The 15,432-nt window shown below is 41.4% G+C and overlaps 1 protein-coding gene and 1 long non-coding RNA gene across 2 annotated transcripts; both read left to right on the top strand.

The window, feature by feature from the left end:
• Positions 1 to 2,303: 2,303 nt before the first annotated feature.
• LOC132116639 (urokinase plasminogen activator surface receptor-like) lies at positions 2,304 to 3,261 on the top strand. Its single transcript, XM_059525495.1, has 3 exons — positions 2,304 to 2,378; positions 2,562 to 2,672; positions 2,792 to 3,261. Exons 1-3 carry the CDS (start codon positions 2,306 to 2,308, stop codon positions 2,980 to 2,982), a joined length of 375 nt encoding a protein of 124 aa, XP_059381478.1. The 5' UTR covers positions 2,304 to 2,305; the 3' UTR covers positions 2,983 to 3,261.
• A 10,157-nt stretch (positions 3,262 to 13,418) lies between these two features.
• LOC132116638 (uncharacterized) lies at positions 13,419 to 14,513 on the top strand. The gene is made up of 4 exons (XR_009425669.1): positions 13,419 to 13,661; positions 13,790 to 13,924; positions 14,261 to 14,332; positions 14,487 to 14,513. It is a non-coding gene; the product is annotated as an uncharacterized LOC132116638 (long non-coding RNA).
• The last annotated feature ends 919 nt before the right edge of the window (positions 14,514 to 15,432 follow it).

Genomic DNA, 15,432 nt, shown 5'->3' with positions numbered 1-15,432 from the left:
GTAGAGGTGTGACCTCGGCATCCTGGCTAAATTCGCCCATTGGCCTCTGACCATCATGGCCTCCTAACAATCCCCATATCCGGTGATTGGCTTCATCACTCTGTCTCCTCTCCACCAGTAAGCTGGTGTGTGGTGGGCGTTCTGGCGCACTATGGCTGCCGTCGCATCATCCAGGTGGATGCTGCACACTGGTGGTGGATGAGGAGATACCCCCTGACAATGTAAGCGCTTTGAGTGCCTAGAAAAGCGCTATATAAATGTAATGAATTATTATTATTATTATTATTCCTTCATCGCTCTCTCCCTTGCTCTCTTATCTTGCCATGAAGGCCACATTCCCATCCTGTCCATTACTGTTATTGTGACACAGCTAGTTGAATAGTTGAATTGTGAGACAGGTAGTTGAATTGCAAGTTTGCACAATTTCTCTGGATTTTCTGCATTTTAAGATGGCTTTAATGACTAGAAAGTTGAATTTCTTGAACTCTTAAAGTTCTTGGCATCTGCTGTACATTGAAAAATATTTATTTGTTAATAAATATGCCATTGGGCTAACGTTGACTTTACCTCAGAGTTGTTTGTTGGGGGAGGGGGTTAATTGTACAATGATTGTAAATGGAGTAAATGGAGGCTTCATCTGCATTATTTTTACAGTAAGTTATTGGACAATTTTAGCATGACTTCCACAGTATACATTGTAAATTCACAGTAAATTGTTGTCAACTTGTACATTACTTTCACAGTACACACTGTAAAAGTACAGGGCCTTGTTGTAATGATGTACAGCAAAATATTGTAATTCCCCAGTAATGTACTGTAATATCACAGTAATTGCTTTGTCATTGAAGCTGTGAAGTTACAGTATACAGTTGTGCTTTTACAACAATGCATTGTAATATCACAGATATAAAATTAGAGTAAATTGCTGTCAGTATGTTTCACAGTATATTGCTGTAATCCTTACTGTGAAAGTCATGCAAAATTTATCCAATTATTTATTGTAAATTTACAACGAAAAATTTTGCAGTGCGAGTTAAGCCCACAGCAGGCTCCTGTTCCTCTGTTATGCCCAGAAGAAGCTCCTGAATCTCCTGTGACCCCGCTGGTTCCGCCCAGCATAGTATCCCCTGTGTCTGCCCTGGTCCTGTCCATCCCTTCCTCATCTCCTGAACAACCCGATCCCCCGACGCGCCCGATTTCTTAGAAAAGGATACTCATGGTTATGTCCCACCCAGTGTGCAGCAGCACAACATACAATTCTAACTGGTCACTTCCCATCCCCCCTTTCCCTCTCTCTCATCATTATGTTTTTGTATTATTGCATCTGTTGTTATAGCAACAAAAGACACCCTCTTCTGCTATTTGTAACCAAAACATTGGCAGGTTTTTTTCTTTTTTTACTAAAAAGTGCCAGTGTCAACTTTTTCTTGTGAAAAAATATACCAAGTGTGACAATGCCTTAACATTTTTCAACAAGAGAAAAGACGTGGCGTTGGCATTTACAAAAGTCGTTCAGGACACGGTTTACTCCATACTCATATTATTATTTGTCATTTACAGTGAAAGGCTGTCAAACCTCTTTGCACTTTTTATTTTGTTCTTTATATTGTACTTATAATTTTGTCCTTGTTGTGTCTGTGTGTGTGTGTGTGTACAGTATATGTGTTTGCTTTCTGTCTCATGTCTTATTTTTTCTTAAAATTAACTTTTTCATTAATAGCCAAAAATGTAAAATATGCAAGCTGAAATGTCTGTTTCTAGTAATGTTTGCTTCTGTTAAACTTTCATTGTCTCATAAAGACCCTTTATATCTTCACCGCAGGTACAAAGACAAAGAGTGTTTGTAATGTTATTGAGTATAAATATGGATCACTGATGTTTCTTTTGCTACCTCTCTCTCATTTATTACTAAAGGACACTCTTTCAGTTGTTATGAGTGTATGGCTCTGACGGGGTCTTGTTCAGATCAGACGGTAAAAACATGTCCCAGTTGATCTTACAAATGCACAAGTTCAACAGCAGTAACCAAAGTTGGTAAGTCCATGATGGATTGAAATTCACAGTTTTATTTGACTGATGGAGATGCTGGTGTTTTTTTTTACTGGAAATATAAATTTCCTCACAAAATGTACAAATCTTCTCACAAAATGTTGTGCCAACAATACAATTTATTAAAATTGAATCAGTATTTGAAATGAGAAAAATGCTAAATTTTGACGTTTAAAATGATTCAAAATGTTAATTCATGTTTTAGGTGACACAAATTTTAAAATTAAGTCTAAACACTGTGCTGTTGACTTGATCCATGAGCCTTGGCATTATGAGGTCAACTTCAGTGTGCTGTAACACAGACGGCTGTAACGTCCAAGACGCTCCAGGTATTGTGCTTTACTGACCAAATGCAAATGACTATCTTTAAAGTCAACACTCACTTTACTTCCAGAGGACATTCAATCAGGAAATAAAATAGAGAGTGCAGCTTTTCAGTTGTAAATTGATTGAATGGAGCAGCTAATAGAGTGTTATTTCATTACATGTTATATTTTTTCTCAATTCTGTAGATCCCAACACTAGCACCCCCAATGGAAAGACATGTTACTCCTGTGATGGACAGAGCTGCTTAAACAAATTGAGCTGTTTAGGGAATGAAGAGCACTGCATTAAAGCAACAGGTGAGAATCTGGAAAAGAACATGTTGTTATTTTATCTCTTTTATGATTGAGATTTTAATACAGCTCACATTTACCAGTTTCCAATTTAGACTAACCTCTCTTTTAATTCTTTTCATCAGGGACTGTCAGTGGCCACTCACTGGTTGTAAAAGGCTGTGCCTCTAAATCTATTTGTGATGCAGCAGCATCAGTTGATGAAGTTCAGGGTGTCTCATATTGTTCAGGGAATCTGTGTAACGGTGCTCAGAGTGTCTCTCAGAGCTTCCTGTTCCTCTGTTGTTCTCTGCTCTCCTTCATCCTCCTGCACTGAATCCAGCAGATCTTCCCATCTACAATCAGACACACTGCACTGAATATAGAGCTTGTTTTTTCTCCGTACAATGCATCCTTTGTGTCCTGATATTTTTTTTGTCTGTGACATTCTGATGTGACACTTTATGAAATAAAATGTTTCTGGGGTTAAGGGTTTAACCTTGAGTTTAGCTTGTCACACTAAAAAGTCAGAAAAATATACTGTAAAAATACAAATGTTTTAAAAGATCATTATCTTCATAAGAGACATATGATAATTATGTAAAGAAGAATTTTTTTTTTTTTACAAACAAAATTTGGATTCTCACTTCTTTAAAGCATTAAAGCAATAAGCGAAAAAATTTGATATGAGAAATAATATTGTGTTACTAGCATGAAAGGTCAAAAGTATAAGTGTAATACATAATATGATCCACATTTCACAGTTTGTTTTCATAACTATTTCATGAAACTTTCTCACTCACTCTCATTACTATAATAGTAAAAGTTACATTTTTCTTTTTCCCCAATATTCATTTATTGGCGTTAGAGAGGATGCAGTGTGGCTTGTCTCCACAAATTTGATAGATGAGGGTCATAAAAGCCATCTGTTTTGCACACCTGTTTGGATAAAAAAAAAAATTATAATAATAATCATAATAATAATAATAAAAAACTTCGTAGTATTTTTTTTTAAATCCTGTTTATTAACTCTGTATCTTTGAGATACTTAATTAATCTGTGAAACATTTCTATAATCACATCTTTATTTAGCAATTTCTGAAGTGAGATCTGATTTATTTCTATAATGATTTATTTCTATAATATGTGCTTCTGTAAGTTGTAATCTTTCATTGTCATATCTTTTACATTTTATTAAAACAGGTTCCACTCTTTCAGGAAAATCATATTTAACACAAAGTCCAGACATGTTTTATTATGAATAATGATTGATTAAGTGCAATGCGTCCAATTCTATGGCGAGATATTATGCTGTCTTCCTTTCTATTCCCAAAAATTATCCTCTCATTTCCAACTGTTCTTTGAATATTATATAAATGTCGTCCTTTATTCTCACCACCCCATTTAATTTGCCACATATCTTTTTGTTTATTTAGTTAGCCCTTTTATTTCTAATTTAATCATTGGAGCATTAAACTCTATGTCTGGACGTTTTTATGTTTTTAATCTGATCCACTACTTCATTACCTTCTATTTCTATATGTGCAGGTATCCATACAAAATAAATATTTGTTTTTGTTTATATTCTGAACAAACTCTGTAAAATGACTGACGAAATGCCTTGTCTAGTTTAAGATTTGCCACTCTTTAAACTTTATAGTTTACTGAAAATGAGTCTGAACATATGAAGGTATATTAATGCCTTCAACCCACTGAAGAGGCAAAAATATGCTAATCATTTCTGTAGTATAAAATGACAGATTAGATGTTCTTTGTGCTATTCTATACCCTTGGAACATATATTGCTGCTGCTGCAGTGTCCTGTTTCAGGATCTTTAGATCCATCTGTGTATAAGTCAGGGGCGGACTGGCCATCTGGAGCACCGGGACTTGGCCGCTGGCCAATGTGGGTCGCCCCACCCGGTACACAAATATATATATATTTTTAAATGATGGAAATCATACCACTACATCTCTTTTCTACGCAAATGAATGAGTGATTAGATCGCGTGGCCTCGGCCGATAAGGAGTGTGTTTTGTTTGCATGAGTGTTTTGCCCTCCCTCCCTGTTTAGTTTGGTCTACTCCATCGGCGTATCATGAAATAGGCCCCTTTTCACGTCGTCTAATTTACACATAGACAGTAAAAGAAATGGACACAGCGACCCCATTGGAACTCAATTGATACAAGTGAAGCCCATTTTTAGCACTTCCGTTTCTGAAGCGCAGACTCAAACTAAGCTTGATGACGTCAGCAACCTGTCTGCGTGCAAACTGCCATCGTTAATCTTGCAGAGACGGCGAGCTTGAGCGGGGAGTTCTTTGGCATGAGTGAGCAGGAGTAAGTATTCTGATTAATTATTTTGTATAGTATTTTAAAATGTAACGCCAGTACGCCATATTAAGTTAATTGCCTGCGAGCTTCTCCTCCTGTCTGTACGGTAATTTTTTCTACTGTGCGACAGAGAGTCGAGTGGTTATGACGCAATCGTTAGCCTTTTTTTACAAAAACTGTTTCTACGGGGCCATAATGTGACAAAAGGTAATGGAGCCCTTTATACATTGTCGTGTATCTTTAGAAATAAATAATGGACAAATGGAGTCTTTAAACGCCTCAGATGTAAAGTTATTTGCTGTCAAAGTGATGCCAAAACGAATGCAAAGTCAATGGGATGCTACCGCAAGTGAAGTTCTGCTACAAGATGGTAGCTCGCGGCCGACTTCAACTTCCGGTCGACTTCCTTGCCGCCTGAATTTACAGAGCGAGAGAGACAAATTTATCCGATACAGCGAATATCTGAGCAGCAGGCATAGACGTCACCCCTCTAAGGGACAGCCAGTTGTTTTTTTCGTTGTTTTTGTTTTCCGTTTTTATATATATAATATAAATTCAGAATCTGAATTAAAATGTGTTTGATTTAAGCCTACATTTCAACCAAATTATATTGCGCATACAGCTCAACTAACGCGATCGTTATAAAGGTGTTTAAACAACAATACACTTCCACTTGCATTTCAGACAGGAACCACTTTGGTAAGTTTACTTGAGTTTATTGAACACAATTTATCTTTGGCGGTATGGTTCCTTAAGGGGGTTCTTGCTCCCAGAATAATTGAACATACAAGAGCTTTAACATTAACCCCCTGGAACCATGAATTAAGAAATACATAACAATTAAGACTTTTAATAAGTCTTTAAAGCCAACAATGATCACGACAAGACGTGAACTAATCACGTTGGTCCACTTTGGAAAATGTGTAGATGTCACAGTTTAACAACCTCAGACGTGAATCTTACCCGTTTGCGTTAACACGTTCCCGTGGAGAAATACCCGGATGTTGACATATTTTACGCGCTATCGCTGTAAGCTCTGCCATAACGATCTATTTTAGTTTTCATTAAACCGAGAAAAATGGCATTCTGTTGTATTGACGATCACTGAGCAATTTTCTATTTAATTATTTAAAATGTAAAAAACATTAATATTTTCAAGGTGAAAAGCATTCATTTGCCTTGTTCCACGCCGAAAAAAAAGTCTAAATGTCACATTTTTATTGAAGTAATGAGTAAAATGTCTATTTCCCTTTCATAGGTCACTTCGATGCTGCGGTGACGTCACTGGCTATGGGAACACCCCTCGGTGTGACGAATGTCTGAAGCCCTATACCATCTCGCCAATCCTATTGGCCAAATAGCGCTTGGCACCACCCTTGCGCATGCGCACGCATCATTTATCTGGGTGCCGCGCGCTATTACGCTCAGATTTCATTCCTTCAGGGAAGCGAATCATCTGTGCCCTAGGAATCATCTCGGGTTCTTCAGCGGTTTTCTACGAGCAGTGCTAACTCCTCTTCGCGGACGCGATGAGTTTTCGAAGGTCTAAGGGGCCGTGTACCAGGTACATCACGAAGGGAGACTCTCATGAAAGGTGCGTAGTATGTCTGGGTTTACATCACGCACAGGCTGCGCTTAGCGGCCTTTCTTCTTGTCCCCATTGTGATGGCCTGCGGCTCAGAGTACTGCGCTCGAGGGTGGAAGTATTTTCTGATGTCGCCCCCGTGTCGAACCCCCACCATGTCACTTCTGCGACTGCTGAGGCACCGCACGAGGCGATAGCTTGGGGTGACACGTGCGACATGGCTTTCGAGGACAGCGCAGCGCTGGAATATTCTCCACATCGCTCGCTCTCCCCTACCCTGGTGCAGAATAAAAGTTTTATTGAGGCTGTCGTCTTCTCTAATGAGGATTTTCAGTCCACATGGCATGTAGTGCCATCTCCTTCGGTTGTGGACGCTATGATGACGACGTTTTATCCACCTCGGCCTCGGGGTCTGAGGACTTCGCGGCCGACACTGTCCCTCTCCCTCCGCCCGCGCATTCTCGATCGACCTACTCTCACCGCCAGCGAGTTGCCTCTCGGGAAGAGACTTCACCTATGGCACCCCCTCGTAAGGATTGGGGCCCTAAGGTTTTTCCACCGGCTCACCAACGTCAGCGCAGGAGGTTAAACCTGAGTTCGACGGCTAATGCCTCTCGTTCTCGGGCCCCGAATAGCAGCTCCTGATGTTCTTGCTGCTTGCCAGGGACTGTGCCCTCCACTAGAGAGCGCTGTTGGACCGCTTTTGTGCATCCAACACTCTCAATGCAGTCCCCATGCTCAAACACTGACTGTCTCGCCGCAAACAGGGCCTCGAGCAGCATTGGATTGAGCTGTTACGCCAAACGTTCCCTCAGACACTCTGCGCAATCCAGCTTTCAGAATTCGAGGGACGATTCAAGGGTCTTGCACAGACGACCCGTTTATGATGGCTCACACAGCCGCCGCTTTTTTGCTAGCGGTAGAGCCCGATGTTCAATATGTTGGCCTAATTCCTACCGTGGGCACGTTTCAGGATTATACACAACGAGACGCAACTACTTTTACGCATGCACTTCCCCTGTGCACGAACACCACAAGCTTTTCGTGCCCGGACATTTTAACGCGTATGACAGCGTTGCAGGAAGCGGAAATCTTGAGACCGCTAATATTGTTTCGGACCGCGTGGGAACGCTTGCCCGACATTTCTCAATGGGTGTTACGCACAATTTGTCACGGATACACCATTCAGTTTCGAAGAGGCTTGTCTCCTTTCTGCGGAATTCTTTCTATGGTTGTGAAACCGATGGAAATAGCGGTGCTGCGACAGGAGATGTCAACTCTGCTGAGCAAAGGGGCTATAGAAGAAGTACACCCCTCTCAGATGCAGTCAGGGTTTTACAGCCGTTATTTTGTGGTACCAAAAAAAGATGGCGGGTTGCGACCTATTCTGGATTTACGCCGTTTGAATCTTGCACTCAGGCCGAGCAAATTCAAGATGTTGACAGTAAAGTCTATTTTGTCTCAGATTCAACCAAACGACTGGTTTGTCATGATCGATCTGAAGGATGCATACTTTCATATTCAGATCATCAAGAGACACAGGAAGTTCCTCAGATTCGCTTTAGAGGGCAAAGCGTATCAGTACCGTGTTCTTAGCTCTGGCTCCCCGTACTTTTTCAAAATGCATGGACGCAGCTCTGGTCCAGTTGCTGCTCCAGGGCGTTCGCGTTTTGAACTACTTAGACGATTGGCTGGTGTTAGCGCAATCGCAGACTCAAGCACACCCTCATCGGGATCTTGTGCTGAATCATTTAAACAGCCTGGGCTTACACACAAATTTCCAGAAAAGTGTTTTAATTCCCTCTCAACAGATAACCTTTCTGGGAATAGACTTGGACTCTCGCGTGATGACAGCAAAGCTTTCTTTCCCGCGTGCTCAGTCAATTGCGTCATGCGTGCGGCGCTTCAAAGTGGGTCGCACAGTGACAGTGAGATTGTGCCTCAGACTTTAGGTCTAATGGCAGCGGCATTCCCTGTAATTCGTCTGGGATTACTTCACATGCGCCCTGTTCAGTGGTGGACGAAAAGACGAAATATTTCACCCTGTTGTCTTCCGCATCGGACGATTTCGGTGACACGGAGGTGTGTGATGACGTTAAAACTATGGATGTCAACCGAATTTCTTCTAGCCAGGGTTCGGCTGGGGATTTGTGCTTTCCGAGAGACTGTCACGACGGATGCGTCTTTGACCGGTTGGGGAGCTGTTTGTCAAGGGCCCCCAGCCCACGGAGTGTGGACAGCGACACAACGCAGTTGGCACATAAACAGGTTGGAATTACTGGCAGTTTTTCTGGCTCTCCAGTATTTCTCGAATCTGCTGATCAGCCGTCATGTGCTGCTCAGATCAGACAACACAGCGGTTGTGTCATAACTGAATCATCAGGGAGGATTACGCTCTCGCCCCCTGTGCAGCTGTTCATGTCCCCGGACGTTTGAACTTTGGAGCGGATTTGCTATCCAGGCAGACTCTGGAGCAAGGGGAATGGAGGTTACACCCCCAAACGGTGAACCTCTTATGGCAGATTTTCGGAGAAGCGAGAGTGGATTTATTCGCGTCGAACATGACTACGCATTGCCCGCTATGGTTCTCCCTATGCCCTCTATCGCCCCTGGGCTTGGATCCATTAGCTCACAATTGGCCCAGGACCAGTTTGTATGCTTTTCCCCCGATTCATTTGATCCCAGCGATATTATCCAGAATACGGCTGGACAGAGTGGAACAGCTTCTGCTGGTGGCTCCGCGGTGGCACACACAGCCGTGGTTTGCGGACCTGATCAGTCTGTTAGCGGGCTCTCCATGGGAGATTCCCCTCAGACAGGATTTATTTTCACAAGCACAGGGAATGATTTGGCACCCGAGGCCAGATCTATGGAAACTGTGGGCGTGGCCTCTGAGCGGAGTGAGTTACTATGTCCCGGTCTTTCTGTTGAAACTACTGAGACTATACTGAATTCTAGAGCAGCTTCTACGAAACGCTTATATGCTTTCAAGTGGAGACTGTTTACGACCTGGTGTGAAATTCGTAATATGGATACAGTTTACTGCCCAGTGGCTTCAGTACTGGAGTGACGCCAGCCACTCTAAAGGTTTACGTGGCAGCCATTTCGGCTTACCACGAATATATAGACGGTGCCTCAGTGGGCCGTCATCCACTGGTATATATATATATATATTCATTCCTGATCACAGCTACATTGACACTCAATGATTGCCTATCAATTAATACTGTTTTATTTTTCTACATAGGGATGAACCTACCAATGGATAAGCAGACCTACAATTACCGTCACTCCAGAGCCAGACGCGTGATTGAGAATGCATTTGGCATTTTGGTTGCAAGGTGGCGAATCCTTGGACGACCTCTAGAATGTCTGCCAGACAAAGCAGTTGATATTGTGAAAGCTTGTTCTGTTTTACACAACTTCCTGGCCTACACAGATGAGGTCAGCACACCTGTTAGCAGATACATCCCTGCTAATTTCACAGACACTTACACTACAGGGTCACCTCAGCTCGGGGAGTGGCGCAGAGTGGTGTCAGGGGACACAAATCTTTTGGAACCACTAGATCCACGTCACCTTTCAAGGGCCCGCTCCACCAGAGCTGCAGTTGGTGTACGGAATGACCTTACGGCCTTCTTTCAGTCACCCCACGGAATTGTGCCATGGCAGAACAACATAGTGTGTCGTGGTCAACTTGGTCAGTAAATTGTACTGGTGTAAAATATATACACCAATAAATGACATGCAACCATGTAAATAAAGACCAGTTTTAACTGTTCACGTTGTTTCTTCTTTAATTACAGTAACCTGCACAATACAATGTGCAAACTATGTATAAAATAATGTAACATGTAAAGGTGCAATGGTCTAGAATTGTTTATATTAAATATAGATGCAAAAGAGCAAACTATACACAAATAAATACTGTTATTGATCTTAATTTGCTGTAACCTGAACCATACAATATGCATACAGCAGGAAATGACATAATTGGTTTCAAACTATATATACAAATAGGTTAAAATATGTAAAAGTGCAATGTATAAAGGTGCAATGGTCTAGAATTGTAGATTAAAAATAGATGCTAAAGAGCAAACACACACAAATGGGTAAACTATACATTAATCTTTATTTGCAGTAACCTGCACAAAACAATGTGCAAACAGCAGGAATAGGCAATTTTTTGTATGCAAACTATATACACAAACGGGCATACTATGTACAAGTTAGTACAAAGTATTAAGGTGCAATGATACACTATTAACAATAAAAATGCACGAGAAAACTGTACACAAAAGCTACAAACTATATAGTATAACCTGCACAAATAGGTGCAAACAGACAAAATTATTAAAAAACAAAATGCTAAAGTGCATACTATTTACAAAAATGTGCAAACAATAAAACCTGCACAAATAAGTGCAAAAAAGCAAAATATGAATAAATGCAAAAATGCAAACTATATACACAAATGTGCTAACAGACAACTTACTAAAAGATGCAAAAGTGCAAACTATATAAAGATAGTACACAGAATTAAAAGGTGCAATGTTGTAGAAGTAGGCACAATTGTTTATTTTTTCTGCTGCCACTCAAACAGGACCTTGGACACATCAAACACTGCCTGCGCCCTGTGCTCCTCCGGCACCCTTCGCAGCATGTCGGCAACAGTGTGCCCAAACTGGTCGCTCTCGTCATTTCCATGACTCAGTCTCTGTTGCAGCTCGACCCGCCGTTCCTCCAACTGAGCCTCCAACCGAGCAACTTGCATTTGGACCCAGTCCTCTTGTTCCTTCCTCTTCCTTTTCTGTGCCATCCTTGGACTGGGGGACTGAAGAGATGTCTGGGGGGACTGAGATGTCTGGGGGGACTGAAGCGATGTCTGGGAGGACTGAAGCGATGTCTGGGGGGACTGAAGCGATGTCTGGGGGGGCTGAAGAGATGTCTGGGGGGACTGAAGAGATGGCTGGGGGGACTGAAGAGATGGCTGGGGGGACGGTGGACATGCTAGTTGGTCGTTATTGGCTGAAGGTCTCACAACAGCCGAACCATTGGAGTTTGAGCTTGAATCGCTCCCATCCTGCGATTATGAAAGAAATAGCAAATAGTGTAAGTTAGTCTTTTATATATAAAAGCTGATGCATCCAGTGTTAATTCACAGATAAACAGAGCTATGAATACTGCATATTCCTACATTGCAAATGCTACGTTGTTGCGTTTGTATTATCTGCAAGCCCAATATAATTACAATCTATTACATATAATATAAATACAATATAATTAAAACCCATTACACATGCTTTTTGTTTCCCAGGTATATTATTTTTTCACTAATTAATAACGTTACGGCGTGGTAGCATTGCTAGTTAAGTTAGCTAACCTAAAAACAACAGAGGTTCATAAAGGACGTGCATTATTTACCTTATCGTCAAAGTTTGACTCCGTAAGCCGGTGTTTCACATGAGGTGCCAGCCAAGACAGGAATAAATAAAACGCTGGGACTTTTTTCCCTCCTGGATCCCCGCTCCTTGTGGCGAGCTTTTTACGGAGGCGAACGTACTTGTCTCGACAGTTCTTCCATCTCTTCATACAATCCGCTACATCCAAACCGACGTTGGAGGAAATCTCTCTCCACGAAGTCTTTGTATTCTGCAGAAGACGAGTCATACAGATGGCTGTATTTCCGCACTTCTTCAACTAATCGCTCGGTCACTTGGTCCATTTCCATTTTCTTCACTGAACTTTCACCTGAACTTCTGAATTTAAAAATGGCGGGCGGTGCAGAAGAACACGCCGGAAATGCGTAGCCGGAAATGCGATGCTACCAAGCCGACCAATCACAGATCTTGCGGTCCGCGTCGCCGCAATGCGTAGTTACATTTTTGAGGAGGTGCGCGTCAGGGTACGACGAAGTGTATGACGTATTGTACAAGTCAAAGCGTATGCTACGCCGTACCTTCTACGCGCACCCGACGCAGAAGTATAAATTGGCCTTTAGGAGTTAAAGCTCATTCCACGAGAGCAGTGGCTTCTTCTCGAGCTTTTCTCAGTGGATCTTCTATGGATGATATCTGTGCTGCGGCAGGTTGGTCCACACCGAGCACTTTTATCAAGTCTTACAGTCTGGATGTGAGGATGGCCCCCTGGCTCCCGGGTTCTCTCCGCTTGAGCAGATGCTTCCTTGGATCCCAGCTATCAGGTACGTCAGGCCTTATGGTATAGCGTTCCCATAGCCGGTGACGTCCCCGCAGCATCGAAGTGACCTATGAAAGGGAACATCTCGGTTACGTATGTAACCATGGTTCCCTGAATAGGGAACGAGATGCTGCGGTCCTGGCCGTGCCATACCTTGATAGCATTCTTCTTCTTCAGTTCATGAAATCTAAGCAAAATAGCGCGCAGCACCCAGGTATATGATGCGTGCGCATGCGTAAGGGTGGTGCCAAGCGCTATTTGGCCAATAGGATTGGCGAGATGGTATAGGGCCTCAGACATTCATCACACCGAGGGGTGTTCCCATAGCCGGTGACGTCACCGCAGCATCTCGTTCCCTATTCAGGGAACCATGGTTACATACGTAACCGAGATGTTTTCTTGCTTCCCCCAGCTCCTCGTTTAGGTGAAAGGTAAACAATGTGTTATATAGACGGTAAACCATGTTAACCATAACCAGCAAATATATTTTTTGCTGTGTATGGTAGAATACATAAATAGTGGATACCCTTGCAAAACGTGAGAACTACACGACAGAAAAAAAAAATACCCGAACACATCACGTGACCTCACCGTAATTTAATTAAAGGCAGAACAAGAAGAAGAAGACTTCCTCCTCTTCATTAAGCAGGTAAGAGGCCTTGACAACAATATATACAACAATGTAATTATATAAGGGCTATTGTCATTTGCAATATTAATATATTAAATAACTTAATTAAAATTTTTATGGTGTTCTTTGGTCACTCAGTAATTGTCTTAATTTTCCAATAGACTTTTACTGTCAGCAATTTAGTTGTACAATTAAGATGGCTGAGCAGGACATTGGTGCAGCAGAGGATGCTATGTTCCATGCAGACCTGCTTTTGGCTCAAATGAAAGTGAGTATCTTTAGTTATACAGCAGTCTGCTCATTTTGCAAATGAATGGGATTCATACAGTGAGTAAAAATGGGAGAAAACCCACTGCTGTTGTGTTTACATGTAATGTTGATTTTCTCTGGTGCAAGGAAAAACAAGATGAGAAAAGTGCAACCCTAACGGTGAGAGTAAATTTAAGTGGATTGAGAGAGACTGTGAAGGTCGTACACTGCTGAAAAGAAAGAGCAGAAGCGGAAAAACGTGTATGCGTTCTTCAGCTACAGGTTGGTCTTCATCTATATCCTACTGTATATTCTGAATAGGTCTGTGTGGAGCCAGGCTAGGTTGGTCTATGTCTTCTCTGGTTAAATCACCTGTAAATATAGCCTATAACTCCACTGCTTTTGATTGTTACAATCCCCACACATTCCAGGATGCCTATGCCCCCTTGCTAGTAATGTTTCCAAACAAACTTAGTCTGACCATTGCATCAAGAAGTGATGCAGTAACATTACAGCACGGTAGTTATTTTTCTTTCTGGTAGAGTGTTGTGTCTGATTTACTTACATGCACCAAACTGCAAAATTATTTAAGGGAGACTTTATCCCAATATCTTTCAGTCCTGAATCCTTGTGACCCAGCTGAGGAGGTACCCATGGTGACAGAACAAAACATGTCTCAACACTTACTTGGTAGGATGACTCCATATTGACATTTTTTAATCAAATGAACAGTGTAAAATGATTGTTACTTCACTATATTGTAGCCAAGTAGTTTAATCTTTTCAGAACCACAATGGGGTCTTTGTAGAATCCCTAAGGAGCTTTTTTCATGTCCCTCTTTCAGACAGTGAGATGCAGAAACTGCAGGATAATAATAGTCTGTAACATACCAACAAAGAAGCATCATCCATCAGGTGGGGTGATTTCAAATCTTTAAAAAAAAATTTTCAAACGCAGATTGTGGGGCTGTGCTGCTTTGCAGTACTTGCACGTCTTGCAAGCCACATTGAGTGGCATAACAAGACGCACATTTCTTAGTAGTTGAACCAGGTCCTGGCATATCTGTATGGAAAGAGACATAAATTCACAATAATAATAATACAATGAAATGATATGAAAATCTTTGGCTGATTAGACTTTGGCTGGTTTTGGCTGGTTAGACACTAACTTTAGGGTACGGTGTCTCAGGCATTTTTTATTTTATTGTTTGGGGGGGGGCTAAAATAGCCTACACATTAGATAATCAACTACTGGTCAAATTAAATATGGCACTACACCTAACAGCATAGTTAATAACAACTTGAACTTATATAGTGTTACCGGTTTCAAATATATAGTAACGGCAGTAACAAAGAGATTGTTTTTTTTACAGGGATTCACTACTTTCACCTCCTGATGTCAGCCTGGAAAACAGAATCAGTTGATTAGTGAGAGAAAGAGCGAACCGCCATCTTCAGATCCAAATCTCAATATCTATTTATTTACAATTGTATCAAATCAGGGTATTAAACAGTAACATTCCCTTAATGTAACCATGTTTCAGTTTGTTAATGTCAATTTAAACATGTCAATAAAGTTTTCTTCATATATCAGTGTTCCTCTTTAAAACTCACATTCACAAAATACTGTCTTCGCAAAAATAAACATCACTCTCTTTAAAGTGCAATAATAAATGCAATAATATCACAAGGATAAATCATGCTTGTAGCTACCCAGACAGCAAGCCAACATTGAATAAACATTGTTTTTCCATCTGAATCATCATTATGGTTGATATTGAAATTTCAATG

This window comes from Carassius carassius, chromosome 36, assembly GCF_963082965.1.
Source record: "Carassius carassius chromosome 36, fCarCar2.1, whole genome shotgun sequence".
Classification (NCBI taxonomy): domain Eukaryota; kingdom Metazoa; phylum Chordata; class Actinopteri; order Cypriniformes; family Cyprinidae; genus Carassius; species Carassius carassius.
This window is presented reverse-complemented; position numbering and strand designations above follow the sequence as displayed.

Coding starts and splice junctions, on each gene's coding strand:
- LOC132116639 (XM_059525495.1), top strand. CDS start 2,306: ATGAGCCTTGGCATTATGAGGTCAACTTCAGTGTGCTGTAACACAGAC. Junction 2,379..2,561: donor TAACGTCCAAGACGCTCCAG/GTATTGTGCTTT, acceptor TCAATTCTGTAG/ATCCCAACACTAGCACCCCC. Junction 2,673..2,791: donor GCACTGCATTAAAGCAACAG/GTGAGAATCTGG, acceptor TCTTTTCATCAG/GGACTGTCAGTGGCCACTCA.